Source organism: Pristiophorus japonicus, chromosome 4 (genome assembly GCF_044704955.1).
Source record: "Pristiophorus japonicus isolate sPriJap1 chromosome 4, sPriJap1.hap1, whole genome shotgun sequence".
NCBI classification, from domain to species: Eukaryota; Metazoa; Chordata; class Chondrichthyes; family Pristiophoridae; genus Pristiophorus; species Pristiophorus japonicus.
The window spans coordinates 268,994,569-269,018,043 of NC_091980.1; the positions used below are offsets into that span (position 1 = coordinate 268,994,569).

General features: G+C 44.9%; 1 protein-coding gene across 1 annotated transcript in view; it reads right to left on the bottom strand.

Moving 5' to 3' along the window:
- Positions 1-23,227, bottom strand: part of dhrs7 (dehydrogenase/reductase (SDR family) member 7) — a 42,828-nt gene extending 19,601 nt beyond the window's left edge. The window contains exons 1-2 of the mRNA XM_070877546.1: positions 23,199-23,227; positions 16,437-16,543 (exon numbers count right to left, since the gene is read on the bottom strand). Of these exons, the coding sequence (XP_070733647.1) occupies positions 16,437-16,535 (99 nt within the window). The 5' untranslated portion in view covers positions 16,536-16,543; positions 23,199-23,227. The remainder of the gene's footprint in view (positions 1-16,436; positions 16,544-23,198) is intronic.
- Between the last annotated feature and the right edge of the window lie 248 nt (positions 23,228-23,475).

The window sequence follows — 23,475 nt, forward strand, 5'->3', positions numbered from 1 at the left end:
TAAGTAATAACTTTTATCATGCACTGACTTATTACTCTTAATGTAGTGTCATGTTTAATTATGTTGTAAAGCTAGGTGTCACGCATTATTTCCCATCATTGATCTCATTGTGCTACTCTTCTGTACTTTGATGTGTTCAACATGCAACACTTGCGTCCTAATGATACATAGATGGTCCACTCATTGACGAAAGGACTGGGGATGGTCAATTGGGGATCTTTATCTATGTGTTCCGTAATACTAGCTGTGAAATTAGTTTACAAATAGCTTTTGTCACCTTTGCAGAAAAAATTAGCCAGCAATAGGGCAGAGCTCCGTAAGACAGGCAGAGGTCCACCCAAGACGGTCGAACTGTCCGACTCGGAGCAGCACGCTGCAGCCCTGACAGGCACCCATGATCGCACCACCACGCTAGTTGGTGCTGAACCGGTGCTCGTGGAGGGTAATGCCCAGGCTGTACTGCGGTCATGTAATTCAGTGTTATGTCAATATAATGTAGAATGTAATATAATTCTGGGAACACTAAACGTTGTTAGAGTGTGATCAGTCAAAAGTTCATGTCAAAACTGTCACTTGGAAAGCAACATACTGTTTGGGACTCTTTTGTTATGTCATGCAGTTTCTGTCTAATCTGCTTATGATTCTCGGTAATATATGATGCAGTGGTGTTGCTCCTCTACATAAGCCTGCGCAACGTGAAGTGTACTCATGTCACCTATGACCCCCCCCCCCTCCTCTCCCCTGCCACTAACCATTAATGTTATGTTTTACGAGTTGCACAAGAGGAGCCGCCTACACCAAACGCCCCTCCCAGAGAGGACTTATTAGAGGAAGAGACGGACACTCCTCAAACTTTTGTGACGGTGGTGGTGGAGGAGAGAGGGATGGCGGGACTTGAAGGGTCCTTTCTACCTGCAGCCACCAGTTCCTCATTGGAATCCAACTTTCCTGGATTCCGGTCCGAGGAAGTGGGACCAAGCGGCATGCAGCAGTGCACACCAACCCCCATGCTGAATCTGCGGTGGCTGATCCGGCAAGGTGGGAATGTTGCACGACAGGTAGATGCGAACCTGGACATGGTGGGACTGGCTAGGACGAGCATCGACTTGAGTCGAGAGCTCCTCCAGGCCATTGGTGGGTTGTCTGCTAACATCGCCATTTTAGCAGCATATCAATCGCAGGACATAGCGGAGCTGATTGTTGCGGTGAGGGAGAATAACCAGTCCGTCAATGCTATGCGGCAATCGATGGTCCTGGGATATGGCACTACACCCCAAGGTGCCATACCACCAATGGCGACAGCACCTGACCATCGGAAATACTTTCTTCCAACTTTGAAGACGGGTCCTCAACACCCCCAGCTTCTCCAGATCCCACAGACATAGCATTGCCATTGCCTCCTCTAAGGTGAAGGGCGAGTTTTCCGTTTCATGTACCGTTGGGAATCGCCGCTCCCGCTCCTGGTTCCCTGGATTATTTCCTCCGATTTCTCCCCTGCTGGTTACAAAAAAACTCCGGTTCTCGCCGGCAGCTGCCCTCCAACCCCGATGCCGCTGGATTGGGGAGGCCCGGTGGTGACCCGGCTGTTGCCATGATGTTCCCCCCTTAACAGGGCCTTCAACTCTGTCAACCATAAAGGATTGAGTGGCCTTCTTAAATTCGGCTGCCTGCAAAAATTTTCACCATCCTCCACCTGCTTCACGATGGCATACAAGCCATGATCCTTACCAACGGATCCACCACAGACCCAATACACGTGCAGACCGGTGTCAAGCAAGGCTGTGTCATCACACCAATGCTCTTCTCGATCTTCCTCGCTGCAATGCTCTACCTCACCTTCAACAAGCTCCCCGCTAGTGTGGAGCTAATCTACAGAACAAATGTGAAATTGTTCAACCTCGGTCGCCTCCAGTCCAAATCCAAGGTCGTTCCAATCTCTGTCATTGAATTACAGTATGCAGACGATGCTTGCGTTTGTGCACACTCAAAGGTTGAACTACAAATCATCGTCGACACCGTCACCAAAGCATACGAGAGTCTGGGTCTTACATTAAAATTCCGTAACACAAGGTTCTCTACCAACCTGCCCCGCCACACACGACTGCCCCCCACCCCGATTATCAAGATCTACAATGAGACCTTGGACAATGTAGACCACTTTTCAGACCTTGGGAGCCTACTGGACAGGTTAGATGCAGGAAGAATGTTCCCAATGTTGGGGAAGTCCAGAACCAGGGGTCACAGTCTAAGGATAAGGGGTAAGCCATTTAGGACCGAGATGAGGAGAAACTTCTTCACCCAGAGAGTGGTGAACCTGTGGAATTCTCTACCACAGAAAGTAGTTGAGGCCAATTCACTAAATATATTCAAAAGGGAGTTAGATGAAGTCCTTACTACTCGGGGGATCAAGGGGTATGGCAAGAAAGCAGGAAGGGGGTACTGAAGTGCATGTTCAGCCATGATCTCATTGAATGGCGGTGCAGGCTAGAAGGGCTGAATGGCCTACACCTGCACCTATTTTCTATGTTTCTATGTTTCTATGTAGGACAGACATCGATGACAAGGTCCAACACCACCTTCAGTGTGCCAGTGCAGCCTTTGGTCGCCGGAGGAAGAGAGTGTTCGAAGACCAGGATCTCAAACCCGGCACCAAGCTCATGGTCTACAGAGCAGTAGTGATACCCACCCTCCTATATGCTTCAGAAACATGGACTTAAAGTAGGCACCTCTAAGCACTGGAGAAGTACCACCAACGCTGCCTTCACAAAATCCTGCAAATCCATTGGCAGGATAGGCACACTAACATCAGTGTTCTCACTCAGGCCAACATCCCCAGCATTGAAGCATTGACCACGTTCAACCAGCTCTGATGGACAGGCCACATTGTCCGCATGCCCAACACTAGACTCCCAACACAAGCGTTCTACTCTGAGCTCCGACATGTCAAGCGAGTGCCAGGAAGGCAGAGAAAACGCTTCAAAGACAGCCTCAAATCCTCCTTGAAAAAGTGCAACATCTCCACTGACACTTGGGAATCCCTGGCCCAAGACCACTTAAAGTGGAGAAGCATCTGAGAACACACCGAACACTATGAGTCTCTTCGCCTGGAGCAAGCGGAAGCCAAGCTCAAACAGTGGAAGGAGCGCATGAAAACCCAAGCATCCACCCACCTGTCCCTTTAACCATCATCTGTCCCACCTATAACAGAGACTGTAGATCCTACATTGGTCTCATCAGTCACCTTAGTGTGGAAGCAGGTCATTCTCGACTCTGGGGGACTGTTTAATAAAGATGTTGCAAGAACCAGGATACCCATGGAAATCAACAATGGTACATCCGTGAACGTAGTACCGGAATAGCTGTATCTCGGCAAGCTACGTGATTTTCCACTGGAGAAATCGAAGATAGAGCTGTGAGGCTACTCAGGAGAGCATATCCCTGTTGTAGGATGTATCACATTACCGGTGAAATACAAGGATCAGTTTCAGAGCTTGCCTCTCATAGTAGTGGCAGGAGACAAACTTGCTTTGTTAGGTAGAAATTGGTTGGGATCACTGAAAGTGGTTTGGAATTAGATTTTTCATGTGGAAACAAAATTTGCATCGAAAGATGACATCATCAAGCAGTATCCGAAGGTGTGTCGCGAAACAGGCAGTCCGATCCAAGACTTCAAAGTGAGTGTCAGAGTGGAGAAGGATGCAAGATCAGTTTATTGCAAGCCACGTCCTATACCATACACACTCGAGGAGAAAGTTGAGCATGAACTCAAAAGACTAAAACCTGAAAACATTATCTCAAAGTAATTGGGCTACACCCATTGCTGTTGTACCTAAATCAGATGGTAAGGTGAGGTTGTGTGGTCATTATAAAGTAACCGTAAACCAAGTTCTAGAGGGTAATCTACCCAATACATTGCCAAAAGTCGAAGATTTGTTCGCGACGCTGATAGGTGGCCAGATCTTCTCAAAGTTAGATCTTACCTATGCCTACTTGCAACTTGAGCTAGATGAGGAGTCCAAATCATGCTTGGCTATAAATATTCATCTAGGCCTGTATCAGTTTAATAGGCTACCATTTAGGAGTGTCTTCCGCCCCTGCCATGTTCCAAGGGGTGATGAACCAGATTTTGCAAGGCATTGAAGGGGTAGTGTGTTATTTAGATGATGTACTCATTTCAGCACCAAACAGGAAAATCCATAATCATAGAATCATAAAAATTCACAGCATGGAAGGAGGTCATTTCGGCCCATCGTGCCTGTGCCGGCCAACAAAAGCTAATCAGCCTAATCCTATTTTCCAGCTCTAGGTCCTTAGCCCTGCAGGTTACAGCACTTCAAGTACACATCCAAGTACTTTTTAAATGTGGTGTGGGTATCTGCCTCTACCACCCTTTCAGACAGTAAGTTCCAGACCCGCACCACCCTCTGCGTGAAGAAATTGCCCCTCAAATCCCCTCTAAACCTTTTACCAATTACTTTAAATTTATGCCCCCTGGTTGTTGATCCCTCTGCTAAGGGAAATAAGCCCTTTCTATCCACTATATCTAGGCCCCTCATAATTTTATACATCTCAATGAGGTCGCCTCTCAGCCTCCTCTATTCCAAGGAAAACAAACCCAGCCTATCCAATCTCATAGCTAAGATTCTCCACTCCCAGCATCATCCTCATAAATTTCCTCTGTATCCTCTCCAATGCAATCACATCCTTCCTGTAACGCGGTGACCAGAACTGCACGCAGTACTCCAGTTGTGGCTTAATTAGTGTCTTATACAATTCAAGCATAACCCCCCCCCACCCCCCCGGCTCTTGTATTCAATGCCTCGGCTAATAAAGGCAAGCATTCCGTATGCCTTCTTAACCACCTTATCCACCTGGCCTGTTACCTTCATGGATCTGTGGACATGCACTCCAAGATCCCTTTGTTCCTCTACACTTCAGTATTTTATCATTTAATGCGTATTCCCTTTCCTTGTTCGCCCTCCCAAAATGCATTACCTCATACTTCTCCAGATTAAATTCCATTTGCCACTGTTCTGCCGACCTGATTGATATCTTCCTGCAGTCTACAGCTTTCTTCTTCATTATCAACCACACAGCCGAGTTTAGTATCATCTGCAAACTTCTTTATCGTACGTCCTATATTCAAGTCAAGATCATTGATGTATACCACAAAAAGCAAGGGATATAGTACTGAGCCCTGTGGAACCCCACAAGATACAGCCTTCCAGTCACACCAACTATTACCCTCTGCTTCCTGCCTTTGAGCCAATTTTGGATCCAACTTGCCACTTTGCCCTGGATCCCATGGGCTTATAACGTATTGAATGAAGTGCTCAAACAACTAGAGATGCACAGAGTAAGAGCAACTGCTCACAAGTGTGAGTTTTTTCAAAACTCAGTGGAGTACTTAGGGCACAGAGTAGACAAGGATGGTTTACATCCAACCAAGGCAAAGCTGGATGCAATCAGAAATGCACCTACTCCCAAGAATGTCACTGAACTTCGATCACTTTTGGTTTTTTTGAACTATTATGGGAAGTTACTACCAAATTTGGCTACAGTATTACATCCACAGAATTACATCCACAGAATGAACTATTGAAAAACAGATCCATTGGAAGTGGTCAGAAGAATGCGACACACCATTCAAGGAGTGTAAAAGCCGGATGGTAGAGAGTACCATATTAGTTCACTATGACATATCTAAGGACATCAAGCTAGCATGTGACACCTCTCCGTATGGAGTTGGGATAGTGCTCTCTCATGTACTAGTTCATGGGGTGGAAAAAACAATTGCTTTTGCTTCATGCACGCTCAGTGCCAGTGAGCTTAATTATGCACAAATTGAAAGGGAAGCTTTGGCATTGATTTTTGGGGTCAAGAAGTTCCATAGATACTTGTATGATCGTAAGTTTATGATCGTTCCTGACCATAAGCCTCTGACAGCAAACCTCCATCCAAAGATCTCCGTTCCAATCCTAGCTGCAGCCCGAGTGCAGAGATGGGCCTTGATTTTTGTCAGTATATACGTATGACATTGAGTACAGATGATCAGCTGATTACAGTAATGCCAATGCTATGTCCAAGTTGTCATCCTCATCACAAGTTACGCCCAATAGGGAAGAAGTGTTCTATGTTTCATACATTGATGAGCTGCCAGTCACAGCTGAATAAATTGGTAGAGCAACCAAACGTGACCCAGTTATGTCAAAGGTGTATATTACATAGCAAATGGCTGGCCAAACCAGGTATCAGAGGAAGATATTCATCCATACTTCGTTTGTAGGAATGAATTGCCAGTGGATAAAGATTGCATCATATGGGGTGCAAGAGTAGTTATTCCAAGTAAATTCAGGTCCAAATCATTAAGAGATCTTCATGAACAGCACCTGGGAATGTGCTTGATCAAGAGTTTTGCATGCAGTTATTTATGGTGGCCAGGTTTAGATAAAGATATAGGGTTAGATTTTCCATTATTTTTGCATACATAACGTCCACTTAAATGCTAAAAGGTGTAGCGCCCAGATATTTCCCATTTAGCCACAAAATGGAAACTGATGCCCATTTCTCGGACACTTATCAGCGAGCGTTACTTTCGTCATGTACCTAACGCCAAGGAAAAATAATACTGCCTGCCCACTTTTTTTAGGCGGAATCATCAGAATGGGCGAACCCAACGCCCATAATATCGCCCAGCGTTACTTTCAGCACGTAATTAACGCTGAGATTCAATAATACCGACTGCCCACTTTTTTTTGTCGTAAAGATCACATTTACTGAAACTAATGCCCAGTATATCTCCCAGCATCACTTTCAGTACCTCACACACAATTCGCCCACAATATCGCTTGCCGAAAAAAACGCTCTGAAAAAGTTGAACTGTTCTGAACTAATCACAGCAATGTGGATGCCATTTTGTAAATCACAGGTCGCTTCATTGAAAAGGCTGCTTCAACTTCGGAGGAATAGTCAGAATAGAACTAGCAGGATAGCTAAGATGAATACGTGGCTTGAGGAGTGGTGCAGCAGGGAGGGATTCAAATTCCTGGGGCATTGGAACCGGTTCTGGGGGAGGTGGGACCAGTACAAACCGGATGGTCTGCACCTGGGCAGGACCGGAACCAATGTCCTAGGGGGAGTGTTTGCTAGTGCTGTTGGGGAGGAGTTAAACTAATAATGGCAGGGTGATGGGAACCAATGCAGGGAGACAGAGGGAAACAAAATGGAGACAAAAGCAAAAGACAGAAAGGAGATGAGTAAAAGTGGAGGGCAGAGAAACCCAAGGCAAAAAACAAAAAGGGCCACTGTACAGCAAAATTCTAAAGGGTCAAAGTGTAATAAAGAGGCACGCACGAAAGCTCGGTGCCTCAATGCAAGGAGTATTCGGAACCCAGGAGAGGGCTCTGAGCTAGTTAGAGTGGATGAGAGCTCAGATGAACAGGACCCCAAGAAAGAATGCAAAAGGCAGGAGGCAACAGAGCAGAGTAGCACTGGGGTAAGTGTAAACCACAAGGTGATAGGAAGGGACAATATGTGTGAATATAAAGGGGCCGCAGGAGGGGTCAAAACTAAAAATCATGGTTTAAAAACTAGTATTAAAACACTCTACCTAAACGCACGCAGCATTCGAAATAAAGTAAATGAGTTGACAGCACAAATCATTACAAATGGGTATGATTTGGTGGCCATTACAGAAATGCGGTTGCAGGGGGGCCAAGACTGGGAATTAAACATACAGGGATATCTGACAATTCGGAAAGATAGACAAGAAGGGAAAGGAGGTGGGGTAGCTCTGTTAATAAAGGATGATATCAGGGCAGTTGTGAGAGATGATATTGGCTCTAATGAACAAAATGTTGAATCATTGTGGGTGGAGATTAGAGATAATAAGGGGAAAAAGTCACTGGTGGGCGTAGTTAATAGGCCCCCAAATAATAACTTCATGGTGGGGCGGGCAACAATCAAGGGAATAATGGAGGCATGTGAAAAAGGAACGGCAGTAATCATGGGGGATTTTAACCTACATATCGACTGGTCAAATCGGCATGAATGGAAATAATGATCACCCCTGCAGTGCCAAGAAGGTGTTAATGGCCTTGCATTCATCACCCTTGATGGTTGACTCTATGAGACATCTGCGGATGTGCACCTGCAGGCATGTGGGGCCGGCCCTGTACGTTGCATTTTGAAAACATCATCACTTTGTTCACAGTACTTGTAGCAGCACTCGTGTGCTGAGAGATTTCCTTAGTATTGTGACTGGTGGCAATGAACGCCTGGGTTATCGCAATGGCTTTACTCAAGGTTGGGGTCTCTACAGTCAAAAGTTTGCGAAGTATCACTTCATGGTCAATGCCAAGTACAAAGAAGTCTCTGAGCATGTGCTCCAAATGTCCTTCAAATTCACAATGTCCTGCAAGGCGTCTTAGCTCGGCGACATAACTCGCCACTTCCTGGCATTCCTTTGTGCACAAATCATCGTACGATTTCTCTGTAGGTTTCGCTGGAACAAGCAGATTTTTCATTCGGCCATATGTTGGTGCCCTGCAGACGGTGAGGAGAATCGCCCTTCGTTTGGCAGCATTTGCTTCTCGTTCCAGCTCGTTAGTCATGAAGTATTGGTCGAGTCGCTCCACCAAGGTTTCCCAATCATCTCCCCCCGAGAATTTCTCCAGCATGCCCACTATTCTCTGCATCGTTGGGTTCGTCATCTGTATCTCTTTGCCAGTTGTTATGTATGAATAAAGAGTCTGACTGGACACTGTGAGCTCAAAGTGTGACCTTATCTTTTATTGCAGGTCTCCAAAGCGCCTCTCCAGCCTGTGAGGCCTCCTTAAGTACCTGTGCTCCCAAGGGATTGTGGGATCCTTTGGGACTCATGGGGAATAAGCCCTCTGGTGGCTACACAAGGTATATACAGGTTTACATATATAACATGCTCCATGCTGCAAAACCTGGCTATCAGAAGGGGACAAGAATTGCCAGAAGGGACCGATGATACACCTCAGGAGAGAGAGGAAGAGGAGGCGGAGGGGCTGGACGCTGACCTTGGGCCAGGCAATCAGGCTGACCATGCAACCATGCCCACGCCCTCCTCCAGACCGCAGGAAAGGGCCCGTGATGGCTACATAGCTGCAAGACTCATACGTCTGCAGCTCATAAATGTGCAGTTTGCCTGAAAGAACGTTGCTGTTATTGACAAAGCTGACACACTGCTGTGTGTGTGCAGCTCAGACATCAATGGTGGGCATCACCTTGGTAGAAACATAGAAATTAGGTGCAGGAGTAGGCCATTCGGCCCTTCGAGCCTGCACCGCCATTCAATAAGATCATGGCTGATCATTCAACCTCAGTACCGCTTTCCTGGTTTCTCTCCATACCTCTTGATCCCTTTGGCCGTAAGGGCCATATCTAACTCCCTTTTGAATATATCTAACGAACTGGCCTCAACAATTTCTGCGGTAGAGAATTCCACAGGTTAACCACTCTCTGAGTGAAGAAGTTTCTCTTCATCTCGGTACTAAATGGCTTACCCTTTATTCTTAGATTGTGACCCCTGGTTCTGAAACTCCCCAGCAACGGGAACATTCTTCCTGTCTCTAACCTGTCCAATCCCTTCAAAATTTTATATGATTCTCTGAGATCCCCTCTCATTCTTTTAAACTCCAGTGGATACAAGCCCAGTTGATCCAGTCTCTCTGCTATTGTCAGTCCTGCCATCCCGGGAATCAGTCTTGTGAACCTTCGCTGTACTCCCTCAATAGCAAGAATGTCCTTCATCAGATTAGGAGACCAAAACTGAACACAATATTCTAGGTGTGGCCTCACCAAGGCCCTGTACAACTGCAGTAAAACCTCCCTGCTCCTATACTCAAATCCCCTAGCTATGAAAGCCAACATGCCATTTGCCTTCTTCACAGACTGCTGTACCTGCATGCCAACCTTCAATGACTGATGTACCATGACACCCAGGTCTCGTTGCACCTTCCCTTTTCCTAATCTGTCACCATTCAGATAATATTCTGTCTTCCTGTTTTTGCCACCAAAGTGGATAACCTCACATTTATCCACATTATACTGCATATGCCATGCATTTGCCCACTCACTTAACCTGTCCAAGTCACCCTGCAGCCTCTTAGCATCCTCCTCACAGCTCACACCGCCACCCAGCTTAGTGTCACCTGCAAACTTGGAGATATTACATTCAATTCTTTCATCTAAATCATCGATGTATATTGTAAATAGCTGGGGTCCCAGCACTGAACCCTGCGGCACCCCACTGGTCACTGCCTGCCATTCTGAAAAGAACCCGTTTATTCTGACTCTCTGCTTCCTGTCTGCCAAGCAGTTTTCTATCCGTCAATACATTATCCCCAATACCATGTGTTTTAATTTTGCACACTAATCTCTTGTGTGGTACCTTGTCAAAAGCCTTTTGAAAGTTCAAATACACCACATCCACTGGTTCTCCCTTGTCCACTCTACTAGTTACATCCTCAAAAAATTCTAGAAGATTTGTCAAGCATGATTTCCCTTTCATAAATCCATGATGACTTGGACCGATCCTGTCACTGCTTTCCAAATGCAGTGCTATTTCATCTTTAATAATTGATTCCAACATTTTCCCCACCACCGATGTCAGGCTATAATTTCCTGTTTTCTCTCTCAACTCCTTTTTTAAAAAGTGGTGTTACATTAGCTACCTTCCAGTCCATAGGAACTGATCCAGAGTCAATAGAATGTTGTAAAATGATGACCAATGCATCCACTATTTCTAGAACTACTTACTTAAGTACTCTAGGATGCAGACTATCAGGCCCTGAGGATTTATCGGCCTTCAATCCCATCAATTTCCCTAACACAATTTCCTGACTAATAAGGATTTCCTTCAGTTTCTCCTTTTCACTGGACCCTCAAACCCCTAGTATTTCCGGAAGGTTATTTGTGTCTTCCTTCGTGAAGACAGATCCAAAGTGTTTGTTCAATTGGTCTGCCATTTTTTTGTTCCCCATTATAAATTCACCTGATTCTGACTGCAAGGGATCTACGTTGGTCTTCACTAATCTTTTTCTCTTCACATATCTGTAGCAGATTTTACAGTGAGTTTTTAATGTTCCCTGCAATCTTCCTCTCATACTCTATTTCCCCCCTCCTAATTAGACCCTTTGTCCTCCTCTGCTGAATTCTAAATTTCTCCCAGTCCTCAGGTTTGTTGATTTTTCTGGCCAAGTTATATACCTCTTCCTTGGATTTAACACTATCCCTAATTTCCCTTGTTCGCCACGGTTGAGCTAACTTCCCCGTTTTATTTTTACTCCAGACCGGGGTGTACAATTGTTGAAGTTCATCCATGTGATCTATAAATGTCTGCCATTGGCTATCCACTGTCAACCCTTTTAAGTATCATTTGCCAGTCTATCCTAGCCAATTCACGTTTCATACCATCAAAGTTACCTTTCCTTAAGTTCACGACCCTAGTCTCTGAATTAACACTGTCACTCTCCATCTTAATAAATAATTGTACCATATTATGGTCACTCTTTCCCAGGGGGCCTCGCACAACAAGGTTGCTAATTAGTCCGCTCTCATTTCACAACACCCAGTCTAGGATGTCCAGCTCTCTAGTTGGTTCCTCGACATATTGGTCTAGAAAGCTATCCCTAATACACTCCAGGAAATCCTCCTCCACCGCATTGCTACCAGTTTGGTTAGCTCAATCTATATGTAGATTAAAGTTGCCCATGATAACTGCTGTACCTTTATTGCACGCATCCCTAATTTCTTGTTTGATGTCAACCCCAACCTCACTACTACTGTTTGGTTGTCCATACACAACTCCCACTAGCGTTTTCTGCCCTTTGGTATTCCGCAGCTCTACCCATACAGATTCCACATCATCCAAGCTAATGTCCTTTCTTACTATTGCGTTAATTTCCTCTTTAACGAGCAATGCTACCCCACCTCCTTTTCCTTTCTGTCTATCCTTCCTGAATGTCGAATAACCCTGGATGTTGAGTTCCCAGCCTTGGTCACCCTGGGGCCATATCTCCGTAATCCCAATTATATCATAATTGTTAATAGCTGCGCGCGCAATTAATTCATCCACCTGATTACGAATACTCCTCGCATTGAGGCACAGAGCCTTCAGGCTTGTCTTTTTAACACTCTTTGTCCCTGCAGAATTTTGCTGTAATGTGGCCCTTTTTCATTTTTGCCTTGGGTTTCTCTGCCTTCCATTTTTATTTTTCTTCTTTCTATTTTTTGCTTCTGCCCCCATTTTATTTCCCTCTATCTCCCTGCATAGGTTCCCATCCCCCTGCCATATTAGTTTAAACCCTCTCCAACTGCACTGGCAAACACTCCCCCTCGGACATCGGTTCCGGTCCTGCCCAGGTGCAGACTGTCCGGTTTGTACTGGTCCCATCTCCCCCAGAACTGGTTCCAATGTCCCAGGAATTTGAATCCCTCCCTCTTGCATCACTCCTCAAGCCACATATTCATCTTAGCTATCCTACTAGTTCTATTCTGACTAGCACGTGGCACTGGTAGCAATCCTGAGATTACTATCTTTCAGGTCCTACTTTTTAATTTAACTCCTAGCTCCCTAAATTCAGCTTGTAGGACCTCATCCCACTTTTTACCTATATCGTTGGTACCTATATGCACCACGACAACTGGCTGTTCACCCTCCCCGCCCCCCAGAATGCCCTGCAGCTGCTCCGAAACATCCTTGATCCTTGCACCAGGGAGGCAACATACCATCCTGGAGTCTCGGTTGCCACCGCAGAAACGCCTATCTATCCCCCTTACAATAGAATCCCCTACCACTATAGTTCTCCCATTCTTTTTCCTGCCCTCCTGTGCAGCAGAGCCACCCACGGTGCCATGAACTTGGCTGCTGCTGCCTTCCCCTGGTGAGCCATCTCCCCCAACAACATCCAAAGCGGTATATCTGTTTTGGAAGGAGATGACTGCAGGGGAGTCCTGCACTACCTTCCTACTCCTGCTCCTGCTCTGCCTGATGGTCACCCTTTCCCTATCTGCCTTTGTAACCTTTACCTGCGGTGTGACCAGCTCAATGACGATGCTATCCACATCCTCAGCATCACTGGAAGCGTCCCTGATTTCCCACATGGCACAGGAGGAGCATGACACGGGTGCCAGTTAAAGTTTAATTTGATTCAAATTAAGTGTAATTATACCTTTTCATGTTAAGGAATCACCAGTGTGTAACGGTTCAGCTATCTGAGACAATGCACAACAAGGTTATGTTGAATAAAAAACATTAAATACGACCATTGGTCTGAAATCATACGTATCACGGGCAAAAACACCTCATCCCCACCCACTTTTTAGAACACTGACATCAATCAAATGGTCAACATGTCCAGCAACACAGAATACAAATGCAAACCAACAGGGTGGCTCCCTCCCCCATACCTTACAACAAATTGCATACACTGAGATGGAGATATAACAAAGCCATCACTTGCGGACATGCACCTCACTTTCCTTCCCCCCTCCCCTTCTTCTCCCCACCTCTATCTCTTCTCCTCCTCGCTCCATGCCACCTGGCTAAGGAGCTCCTCAGGCGGTGCCTCATTGTGGGGGGGATAAAGGCAGAGCCGGTGGTCGCATGGATCCGGGAATGGGGGATACCGAGGTGGATCTTGTTCCTGCCTCTCATGTGTTGTTGGCACTGGGCCTAGGGGTGGAGTGCCGCGCTCTGGGACCACTGGGAGGCGTGTGCTACCAGTATTCCTGGCTATCGCCTCCAGGGCCTCCGCCATCCGCGGTACGTACTCGGTCATGGTGCCGGAGATGCTGTCCAGCTGTCGGGATATGCCCTCCAATGCTTCTATGATCTGTTCACCTACGTCAACAATCCTTGTGTACAACTGTACCATCTCATATGGCATTCGTGGAGCAGACCTGCTGCGTCCCCGAAACCTCCATGGGGTCGGCGCCATCCTGGGGACACCTGGGGTGCCCTGTGGCGAGGTGCTTGGGCCCGGTAACTCCAGAGTGGAGGTGGGATTGGCTGGAGAAGCACTAGATGGCCTTGGGGTGGAATGCCTTCGGGAGCCTGGCAATGCAGGCTCCTTAAAGTCGGCGCTCTCATCCGTGGAGAACGGACCCAGCTGATTGACGGGGGAGAATCGCAGCTCCTCAGCAGCAGATGTAAGATCGGCCGCTGTGTCCGGCCCCGCGCCCCCACCTCCTGGCCTCTGTGCTCTTGCCTTGGGATGCGCTGCTGACTGAGCTGCAAAACACAAATAAGGTTATTAGAGGAGAAGGGAGTGCTATGGTCACAAGGCGAGTCCAGCGCTACACACAGCATATGCACGACAAAAGCACCACAGCTATCAAAATCATCACAGACATCACATTTCATGGCCATCAATACATTCTGCATTGCAATGATTCATATAAGACCAGCATTATTTATAGGACTCTTTTAGAAATCATCCATCATATATGACTGTTTGGATATGAGTGGATGTGGCATTGACTACATCACGCAATGGTGTAAACTTTACTCACGTGGCATCACTTCAGGGTCTGCAGCTGGCTGCGTGGTCGTCCGGGGGTTGCTCCCCACTAGTGTCAGCACCTGCTCCTCAATGACAGTGAGATCGCTGATGACTGGTGGCTCCCCACCCATCCGCCTCTGCTCGGACCTATTCCTCGATAGCTTCTTCTATAAAAAGTAATTCAACCTCCTGCATGAGCGAGGCATTAGCCTCGTCCGAGAACCTCCTCGCTCTTTTTGCGTCCTCCAATTTGCTCCTCTCCACTTCACTGCTCTCGTCAGCGTCAGTCTCCACAGCGTGCTGTGTCGCTTCCTCCACTCCCTCCAATATAGGCACCAAAATCGGGAAAATATCTGGCTGGTAACAGCTAAGTTTTTTGGCACAATTTGCTATAAAGCTCGAAACTCTCCCTCCTTCCTCCCAAAGCAGCCACACCACACCCACACACGCCTTCACTCCCTCTCAGCTCCCTCTCTCTTTGTCTCCTCTTATGTGCATGTAATGAAGACCCTTGACCGCCTGAATCACGGGAATCAAGCGTTGCCATGCCGTTGCTAAGGACGGCGACACTTTACAGCAGAACGTCAGAACGTCAGAGAGATTTAACGCTAACGCCCATTTCAGATCGCTCGCGGTAACGCCCATTTTATAAAATGGAAACTAGGAGATTTGAAAGTGGGCGACAAGCTAGCAATCGGAAAATTTACTGCCGACGCCGGAAATTACGCCCATTTTTGGGCAATCTGCACAAAAGTGTAAAATCTCGCCCATAGAGTACACTGTTAGTCAGTGTACAACATGTCAATCGGTACGTAGAAAACCACCATCAGTACCATTACAGTCATTGAAATGGCCTCCCAGCGTTTGGCAAAGGTTACATGTAGATTTTGCTGAGCTAGAAGGACAGCAATTGTTTATTGTGATTGACAGTCATTCGAAGTGGGTAGAGGTGTTTCCGATGTGGAAAATAACAAGTAAAACACTAGATAATTTGCGAAGATTGTTTTCTTCATATGGTCTCCCAGAAGAAATTGTGTCTGATAATGGGCCGCAATTTTGTTCAAAAGAATTTGCACAGTTCATGAGCAGAAATGGCGTGAAACATACCAAAGTTCCACCATGCCACCATGCTTCAAATGGTGCAGCAGAGTGCACAGTACAAATTGTAAAACGTGCCCTCATCAAGCAAATGTTGGATCCAAATCCAAGGAAATGTCAGTTGTTGTTGGACCACAAACTGGCAAATTTTCTAATTATTTATCGTAATACTCCTCATACAACTACTGGTAGAATGCCAGCAGAGTTGTTTCTCAAATGACAGCCATGAACCATGTTCTCTGTGCCAAGTATGGCTTTAACGTCAGTAGAAGAGAAACAATCAAGACAAAACGAGAATTATGATAGAGGTAGAGTAAGAGAGAGGTGTGAAATTGAATCAGAAGGTTAGAGTGAAGAACCATCACCATAAATGGTTAAAGTAGTTACTAGGATGAGTAGTGAAGATATGTGATCCTCACACGTGTTTGGTCAAGATGTTTGATCATAGGTTTGTTCACATTGATCATATTTTACCTACAGATGTGGAAGGAGTTGAAAGTTGGAATGATTCGATTATTTCTGATGAGGCAGATAGTCATGTTACATGTAGAGTACCAATAGCAAATCCTACATCAGATGTATTAGAAACAAGAGAAAGTCAGAAGTTAAGTGCGAGTCAGGCAGACACAGTCTGAAATTGTAGAGTCAAAATGTAGATCAAGGATTGCCCTTGGAGACAAACTCTTCTCATTATTGAAATGTAACCTTTATTTTTCATTCTTTCTATATTTTATGAATTATTTAATAGGGTACAACAGCTTTATAGCTCTATTACATTTAATAATAGATCATTAGGAAACGTACTTTACCAAAGTGCTGGATAACGCTTTTTGTTGCAGCCTCATGGGAACTGCTTTCATTCAGGTCAAGTAGCAGAACAAGAATATCCTTTTCGTGTAGCATGCTATGATCTACAAAATGAGACATGCACACTCAAAGAAAGGAATATTGAAACAAAAGAGGTTGTTTCTCATACCGATCTATTTTTTTTTTTGGTTTGCAGTTTTTACTATGCCTTATTAAAGAAAAAATAAGCTAAACAATGGCTATTAATAAATGTAGTTGAAGTACAATTATAAGAAAATATGGCAAACTCTGTAACTTGGAAATGTGGAAAATAAAGACAAAATCAACAAAAAATCTAATTTGTTTATTTGGAATTTTTTTTGAGGCATTCCTGGTGAAAACCAGAAATATTAATTTTCACTCCTAGATCTATACAAAATTAAAAGCACATTTTAGCCAAGGGAATAAGTTTACTACGCCACTGAAATACCTCACCTTCAAGTTTTTACCTGCTGCATAGAAAATACTGTATTTTCCAAATGCACAACAACATTATTTCTTACCATACTCTGCCCTGTACACAAATGTTAATATAGCATAAATAACCTGCAATATAAACTAAATCGTACAATTTTAATGGGGGAACAGGAACAGAGATACCTGAGGGTGTATGTACACAAATCTTTGAAGGTGGCAGGACAAGTTGAAAAGGCTTTTAAAGAAGCATGTCGGATCCTTTACTTTTTTAATAGAGGCATAGAGTAAAAAAAGCGAGGGAGTTACACAGAACATAAGAAATAGGAGCAGGAGTAGGCCATACGGTCCCTCGAGCCTGCTCGCCATTCAATACGATCATGGCTGATCTGATCATGGTCTCAGGTCCAATTCCCTGCCCGCTCCCCATAACCTCTTATTCCCTTAGTTATGCTAAACATTTATAAAACTCTGGTTAGGCCTCAGCTGGAATATTTTGTTCAATTCTGGACACCACACTTTAGGAAAGATAAAGGCCATAAAGAGGGTGCAGGACAAATCCAATCCAGCCAATTTCCGTCCATCGGTCTACTCTCAATCATCAGCAAAGTGATGGAAAGTGTCATTGACAGTGCTATCAATCAGTACTTACTCACCAATAACATGCTCAGTTTGGGTTCTGTTGGGACCACTCGGCTCCAGACCTCATTATAGTCTTGGTCCAAACTTGGACAAAAGAGCTGTATTCCAGAGGTGAGGTGAGAGTGACTTCCCTTGACATCAAGGCAGCATTTGACAGAGCGTGACATCAAGGAGCCCGAGTAAAATTGAAGTCAATGGGAATCGGGGAAAGTGGTTGCCGGAGAACAATCATCACAGTCACAGGACATCGCTGCAGGAGTTCCTTTTGGCAGTGTCCTACACCCACCATCTTCAGCTGCTTCATCAATGACCTTCCCTCCTACATACAGTCAGAAGTGGGGATGTTCGCTGATGATTGCAGCATTCAGTTCCATTCGCAACTCCTCAGATAATGAAGCAGTCCATGCTCGCATGCTCCAGGACCTGGATAACATTCAGGCTTGGGCTGATAAGTGGCAAGTAACATTTGCGCCACACAAGTGCCGAGCAATAACTACCTCCATCAAGAGAGAATCTAACCACCTCTCCTTGATATTCAATGGCATTACCATCGCCAAATCTCCCATCAACATCCTGGGGGTGACCAGAAACCGAACTGGACTAGCCACATAAATACTGTGGTTACAAGAGCAGGTCAGATTCTGTGTATTCTACTAGGCACAAGTCAGTAGTGTGATGGAATATGCTCCACTTGCCAAAATGAGTGCAGCTACAATAACATTCTAGAAACTCTTTACCATCCAGGACAAAGTAGCTCACTTGATTGGCACCCCATCTACCACATTAAACATTCACACCCTCCACCACTGACGCATCATGGCTGCAGTACGTACCATCTACAAGTTGCACTGCAGCAACTCGTCAAGACTTCTTCGACAGTACCTCCCAAACCGACGACCTCTACCACCTAGAAGGACATGGGCAGCAGGTGCATGGGAACACTACAACATCCAAATTCGCCTCCAAGTCACACACCATCCTGACTTGGCAATATATCACCGTTCCTTCATCGTCGCTGGGTCAAAATCCTGGAACTCCCTAACAGCACTATGAGAATACCAACACCACACAGACTGCAGTGGTTCAAGTTGGAGGCTCATCACCACCTTCTCAAGGGCAATTAGGCTAGGGCAATAAATGCTGGCCTTACCAGCAACGCCCACATCCAATGAATGAATAATTAAAAATGAAATTCACTTGAATGGTACCAGGAATGAGGGACTTCAGTTGTGTGGAGAGACTGGAGAAGCTGGGGTTGTTCGCCTTAGAGCAGAGAAGGTTAAGAGGAGGTTTGATAGAGGTGTTCAAATTCATGAAGTGTTTTGATAGAGTAAATAAGGAGAAACTGTTTCTAGTGGCAGAAGGATCGGTAACTAAAGGATACAGATTTAAGGTGATAGGCAAAAAGAACTAGAGGCGACTTGAGAATTATTTCTTATGCAGCAAGTTGTTATGATCTGGCATGCACTGCCTGAAAGAGTGGTGGAAGCAGATTCAATAGTAACGTTCAAAAGGGAATTGGATAAATACCTGAACGGAAAAAATTTACAGGGCTACGAGTAAACAGTAGGCAAATGGGATGAATTGGATAACTCTTTGGAATGGGATGACATCCTTCTGTGCTGTATCATTCTATGCACCAGAGGTAGAATGCACCAACCTCCAATTAAGAACATAAGAACATAAGAAATAGGAGCAGAAGTAGGCTACCTGGCACCTCGAGCCTGGTCCGCCATTTAATAAGATCGTGGCTGATCTGATCAGCTCCAATTCCCTGCCCGCTCTCCAGAAAACGGTAGAATTCTTTATTAAGATGGAGAGTGACACAGTTAATTCAGAGACGAGGGTCCTGAACTTAAGGAAAGGTAACTTCGACGGTATTGGCTAGAATAGACTGGCGAATGATACTTAAAGGGTTGACGGTGGATAGGCAATGGCAAACATTTAAAGATCACATGGATGAACTTCAACAATTGTACATTCCTGTCTGGAGTAAAAACAAACGGGGAAGCTGGCTCAACCGTGGTTAACAAGGGAAATTAAGGATAGTGTTAAATCCAAGGAAGAATCATATAAATTGGCCAGAAAAAACAGCAAACCTGAGGACTGGGAGAATTTTATAATTCAGCAGAGGAGGACTAAGGGTTTAATTAAGAGGGGAAAAATAGAGTATGAGAGGAAGCTTGCTGGGAACATAAAAACTGACTGCAAAAGCTTCGATATATATGTGAAGAGAAAAAGATTAGCGAAGGCAAACGTAGGTCCCTTGCAGTCAGAGTCAGGTGAATTTATAATGGGAAACAAAGAAATGGCAGACCAGTTGAACAAATACTTTGGTTCTGTCTTCACGAAGGAAGACACAAATAACCTTCCGGAAATACTAGGACACCGAGGGTCTAGTGAGAAGGAGGAACTGAAGGAAATCCTTATTAGGCGGGAAATTGTGTTAGGGAAATTGATGGGACTGAAGGCCGATAAATCCCCGGGGCCTGATAGTCTGCATCCCAGAGTACTTAAGGAAGTGGCCCTAGAAATAGTGGATGCATTGGTGATCATTTTCCAACAGCCTATCGACTCTGGATCAGTTCCTATGGACTGCAGGGTAGCTAATATAACACCACTTTTTAAGAAAGGAGAGAGAGAGAAAACGGGTAATTATAGACCGGTTGTCCTGACATCAGTAGCGGGGAAAATGTTGGAATCAATTATTAAAGATGAAATAGCAGCGCATTTGGAAAGCAGTGACAGGATCGGTCCAAGTCAGCATGGATTTATGAAAGGGAAATCATGCTTGATAAATCTTCTAGAATTTTTTGAGGATGTAACTAGTAGAGTGGACAAGGGAGAACCAGTGGATGTTCAAAAGGCTTTTGACAAGGTCCCACACAAGAGATTGGTGTGCAAAATTAAAGCACATGGTATTGGGGGTAATATACTGACGTGGATAGACAACTGGTTGGCAGACAGGAAGCATAGAGTCGGGATAAACGGGTCCTTTTCAGAATGGCAGGCAGTGACTAATGGGGTACCGCAGGGCTCAATGCTGGGACCCCAGCAATTTACAATATACATTAATGATTTAGATGAAGGAATTGAGTGTAATAGCTCCAAGTTTGCAGATGATACTAAGCTGGGTGGCAGTGTGAGCTGTGAGGAGGATGCTAAGAGGCTGCAGGGTGACTTGGACAGGTTAGTGGGCAAACGCATGGCAGATGCAGTATAATGTGGATAAATGTGAGGTTATCCACTTTGGTGGCAAAAACACAAAGGCAGAATATTATCTGAATGGTGGCAGATTCGGAAAAGGGGAGGTGCAACGAGACCTGGGCGTCATGGTACATCAGTCATTGAAAGTTGGCATGCAGGTAGAGCAGGCGGTGAAGAAGGCAAATGGTATGTTGGCCTTCATAGCTAGGGGATTTGAGTATAGGAGCAGGGAGGTCTTACTGCAGTTGTAAGAGGCCTCACCTGGAATATTGTGTTCAGTTTTGGTCTCCTAATCTGAGGAAGGACGTTCTTGCTATTGAGGGAGTGCAGCGAAGGTTCACCAGACTGATTCCCAGGACGGCAGGACTGACATATGAGGAGAGACTGGAGCAACTGGGCCTGTATTCACTGGAGTTTAGAAGAATGAGAGGGGATCTCATAGAAACATATAAAATTCTGACAGGACTGGACAGGTCAGATGCAGGAAGAATGTTCCCGATGTTGGGGAAGTCCAGAACCAGGGGACATAGTCTAAGGATAAGGGGTAAGCCATTTAGGACTGCGATGAGGAGAAACTTCTTCACTCAGAGAGTTGGTAACCTGTGGAATTCCCTACCGCAGAAAGTTGTTGATGCCAGTTCATTGGATGTATTCAAGAGAGAGTTGGAAATGGCCATTGCGGCTAAAGAGATCAAGGGATATGGAGTAAAGCAGGAAAGGGGTACTGAGGTGAACGATCAGCCATGATCTTATTGAATGGTGGTGCAGGCTCGAAGAGCCAAATGGCCTATTCCTGCACCTATTTTCTATGTTTCTGTGTTTCTAATCCTTTATTCCCTTATCGCTCAAAAATCTGCTTTTCTCCGCCTTAAATATATTCAATGACCCAGCCTCCACAGCTCTCTGGGGCAAAGAATTCCATAGATTTACAACCCTCCGAGAGAAGAAATTCCTCCTCATCTCAGTTTTAAATGGGCAGCCCCTTTCTCTGAGACTGTGTCCCTTATTTTTAGTCTGCCATATGAATGGAAATATCCTCTCTGCATCCACCTTGTCGAGCTCCCTCCTTATCACCTCTCATTCTTCTGAACTCCCATGAGTATAGGCCCAACCTACTCAACCTATCTTCATAAGTCAACACCCTCATCTCTGGAATCAACCTAGTGAACCTTTTCTGAACAGCCTCCAATGCAAGTATATCCTTCCTTAAATACGCAAGTATATCCTACCAAAACTGTATTCTGTACTCTAGGTGTGACCTTACCAATACCCTGTACAGTTGTAGCGGGACCTCTCTGCTTTTATACCCTATCCCCCCTCCTGATTACTTGCTATACCTGCATACTAACTTTTTGTGTTTCATGCACAAGGACTCCCAGGTCCCTCAGTATTGCAGCACTTTGCAATTTTTCTCCATTTAAATTATAATTTGCTTTTCTATTTTTTTTCTGCGAAAGTGGATAACCTCACATTTTTCTGAATTATACTCCATCTGCCAAATTTTTGCCCACTCACTTAACGTGTCTATATCCCTTTGCAGATTTTTTGTGTCCTCCTCACAATTTGCTTTCCCACCCATCTTTGTATCATCAGCAAACTTGGCTACCTTACACTCTGTCTCTTCATTCAAGTCATTAATATAGATTGTAAATAGTTGAGGACCCAGCACCTATCCCTGTGGCACCCCACTAGTCACTGTTTGCCAAATGAAAAATGACCCATTTATCCCGACTCTGTTTTCTGTTATATTAGCATGGATTGGCTAACTATAACTCCCAAGCCGATGACATTTTATCTTGTGCAGTAACCTTTTATGTGGCACCTTATCGAATGCCTTCTGGAAATCCAAATACACCACATCCACTGGTTCCACCTCATCCACCCTGCAATTATATGCTTGGCAGTTTTCACAGCAATGACCTCAGTCGAGCTCCGAATAAGATAGCTGGAGAGAAGTGCATGCTGCCTTGAGTGCTCAGTGGAAGCCAGACAATTTAGCATTGAGGCTGGAAAAATTGGTCAAACGTCATCACAATGTTACTCTTGATTATTTCCCAGCAACTGAATCAAGAGGGGTATTGACAGCCTTCTTGACCACAGCTGATGCTTGGATAGGAAGTTTTGAATAAGGGAATGGACGAATGGATTGGAAAATGGAAAAGGCCTGGACTTTTACTAATGGGGAAAAAAAAATTAACAGATAAATTGTAGATCCAGTCCACAAGAATAAACGTATTTGTGCATATGAATTACGTGTTACTCAGTAGATATGTCGAATGCCTTTTGAAATCATTACATACCCCTTCAGCCCTGTTTCAATCTGTTTTGACTCCTGAAGCTCCATATAAAGAGGACTTTTGTAAGGATAGCAAACAAAACATTGGTAAATTAATTTCCAGCAATTTGCTTTTCTAAATTTACTCTATCAGTAATCCATATCTGTGGTCATTTACTTACCAAGGCAGTTTTGTTTAACTCGTTGCAGTTCAGCTTCTTTCCGAGCAGACAGTACCAGTAAAGCTCCTAATTTTGCTAGCTGGTATGCCAACTCCTCTCCAATTCCAGTAGAGGCCCCTGTTATCCATACCACTTTCTTGAAGAGTTTGGCTTCTGTCAAACACACAATGCTTGATATATTTATCCTTTTAAGTATCAAAAGACCTTTTACAAATTAATAATTTCCTTTCCTTTTATGAATAAATTGTATGCCTTAAAAGTAGTTCAGATTGTGTAT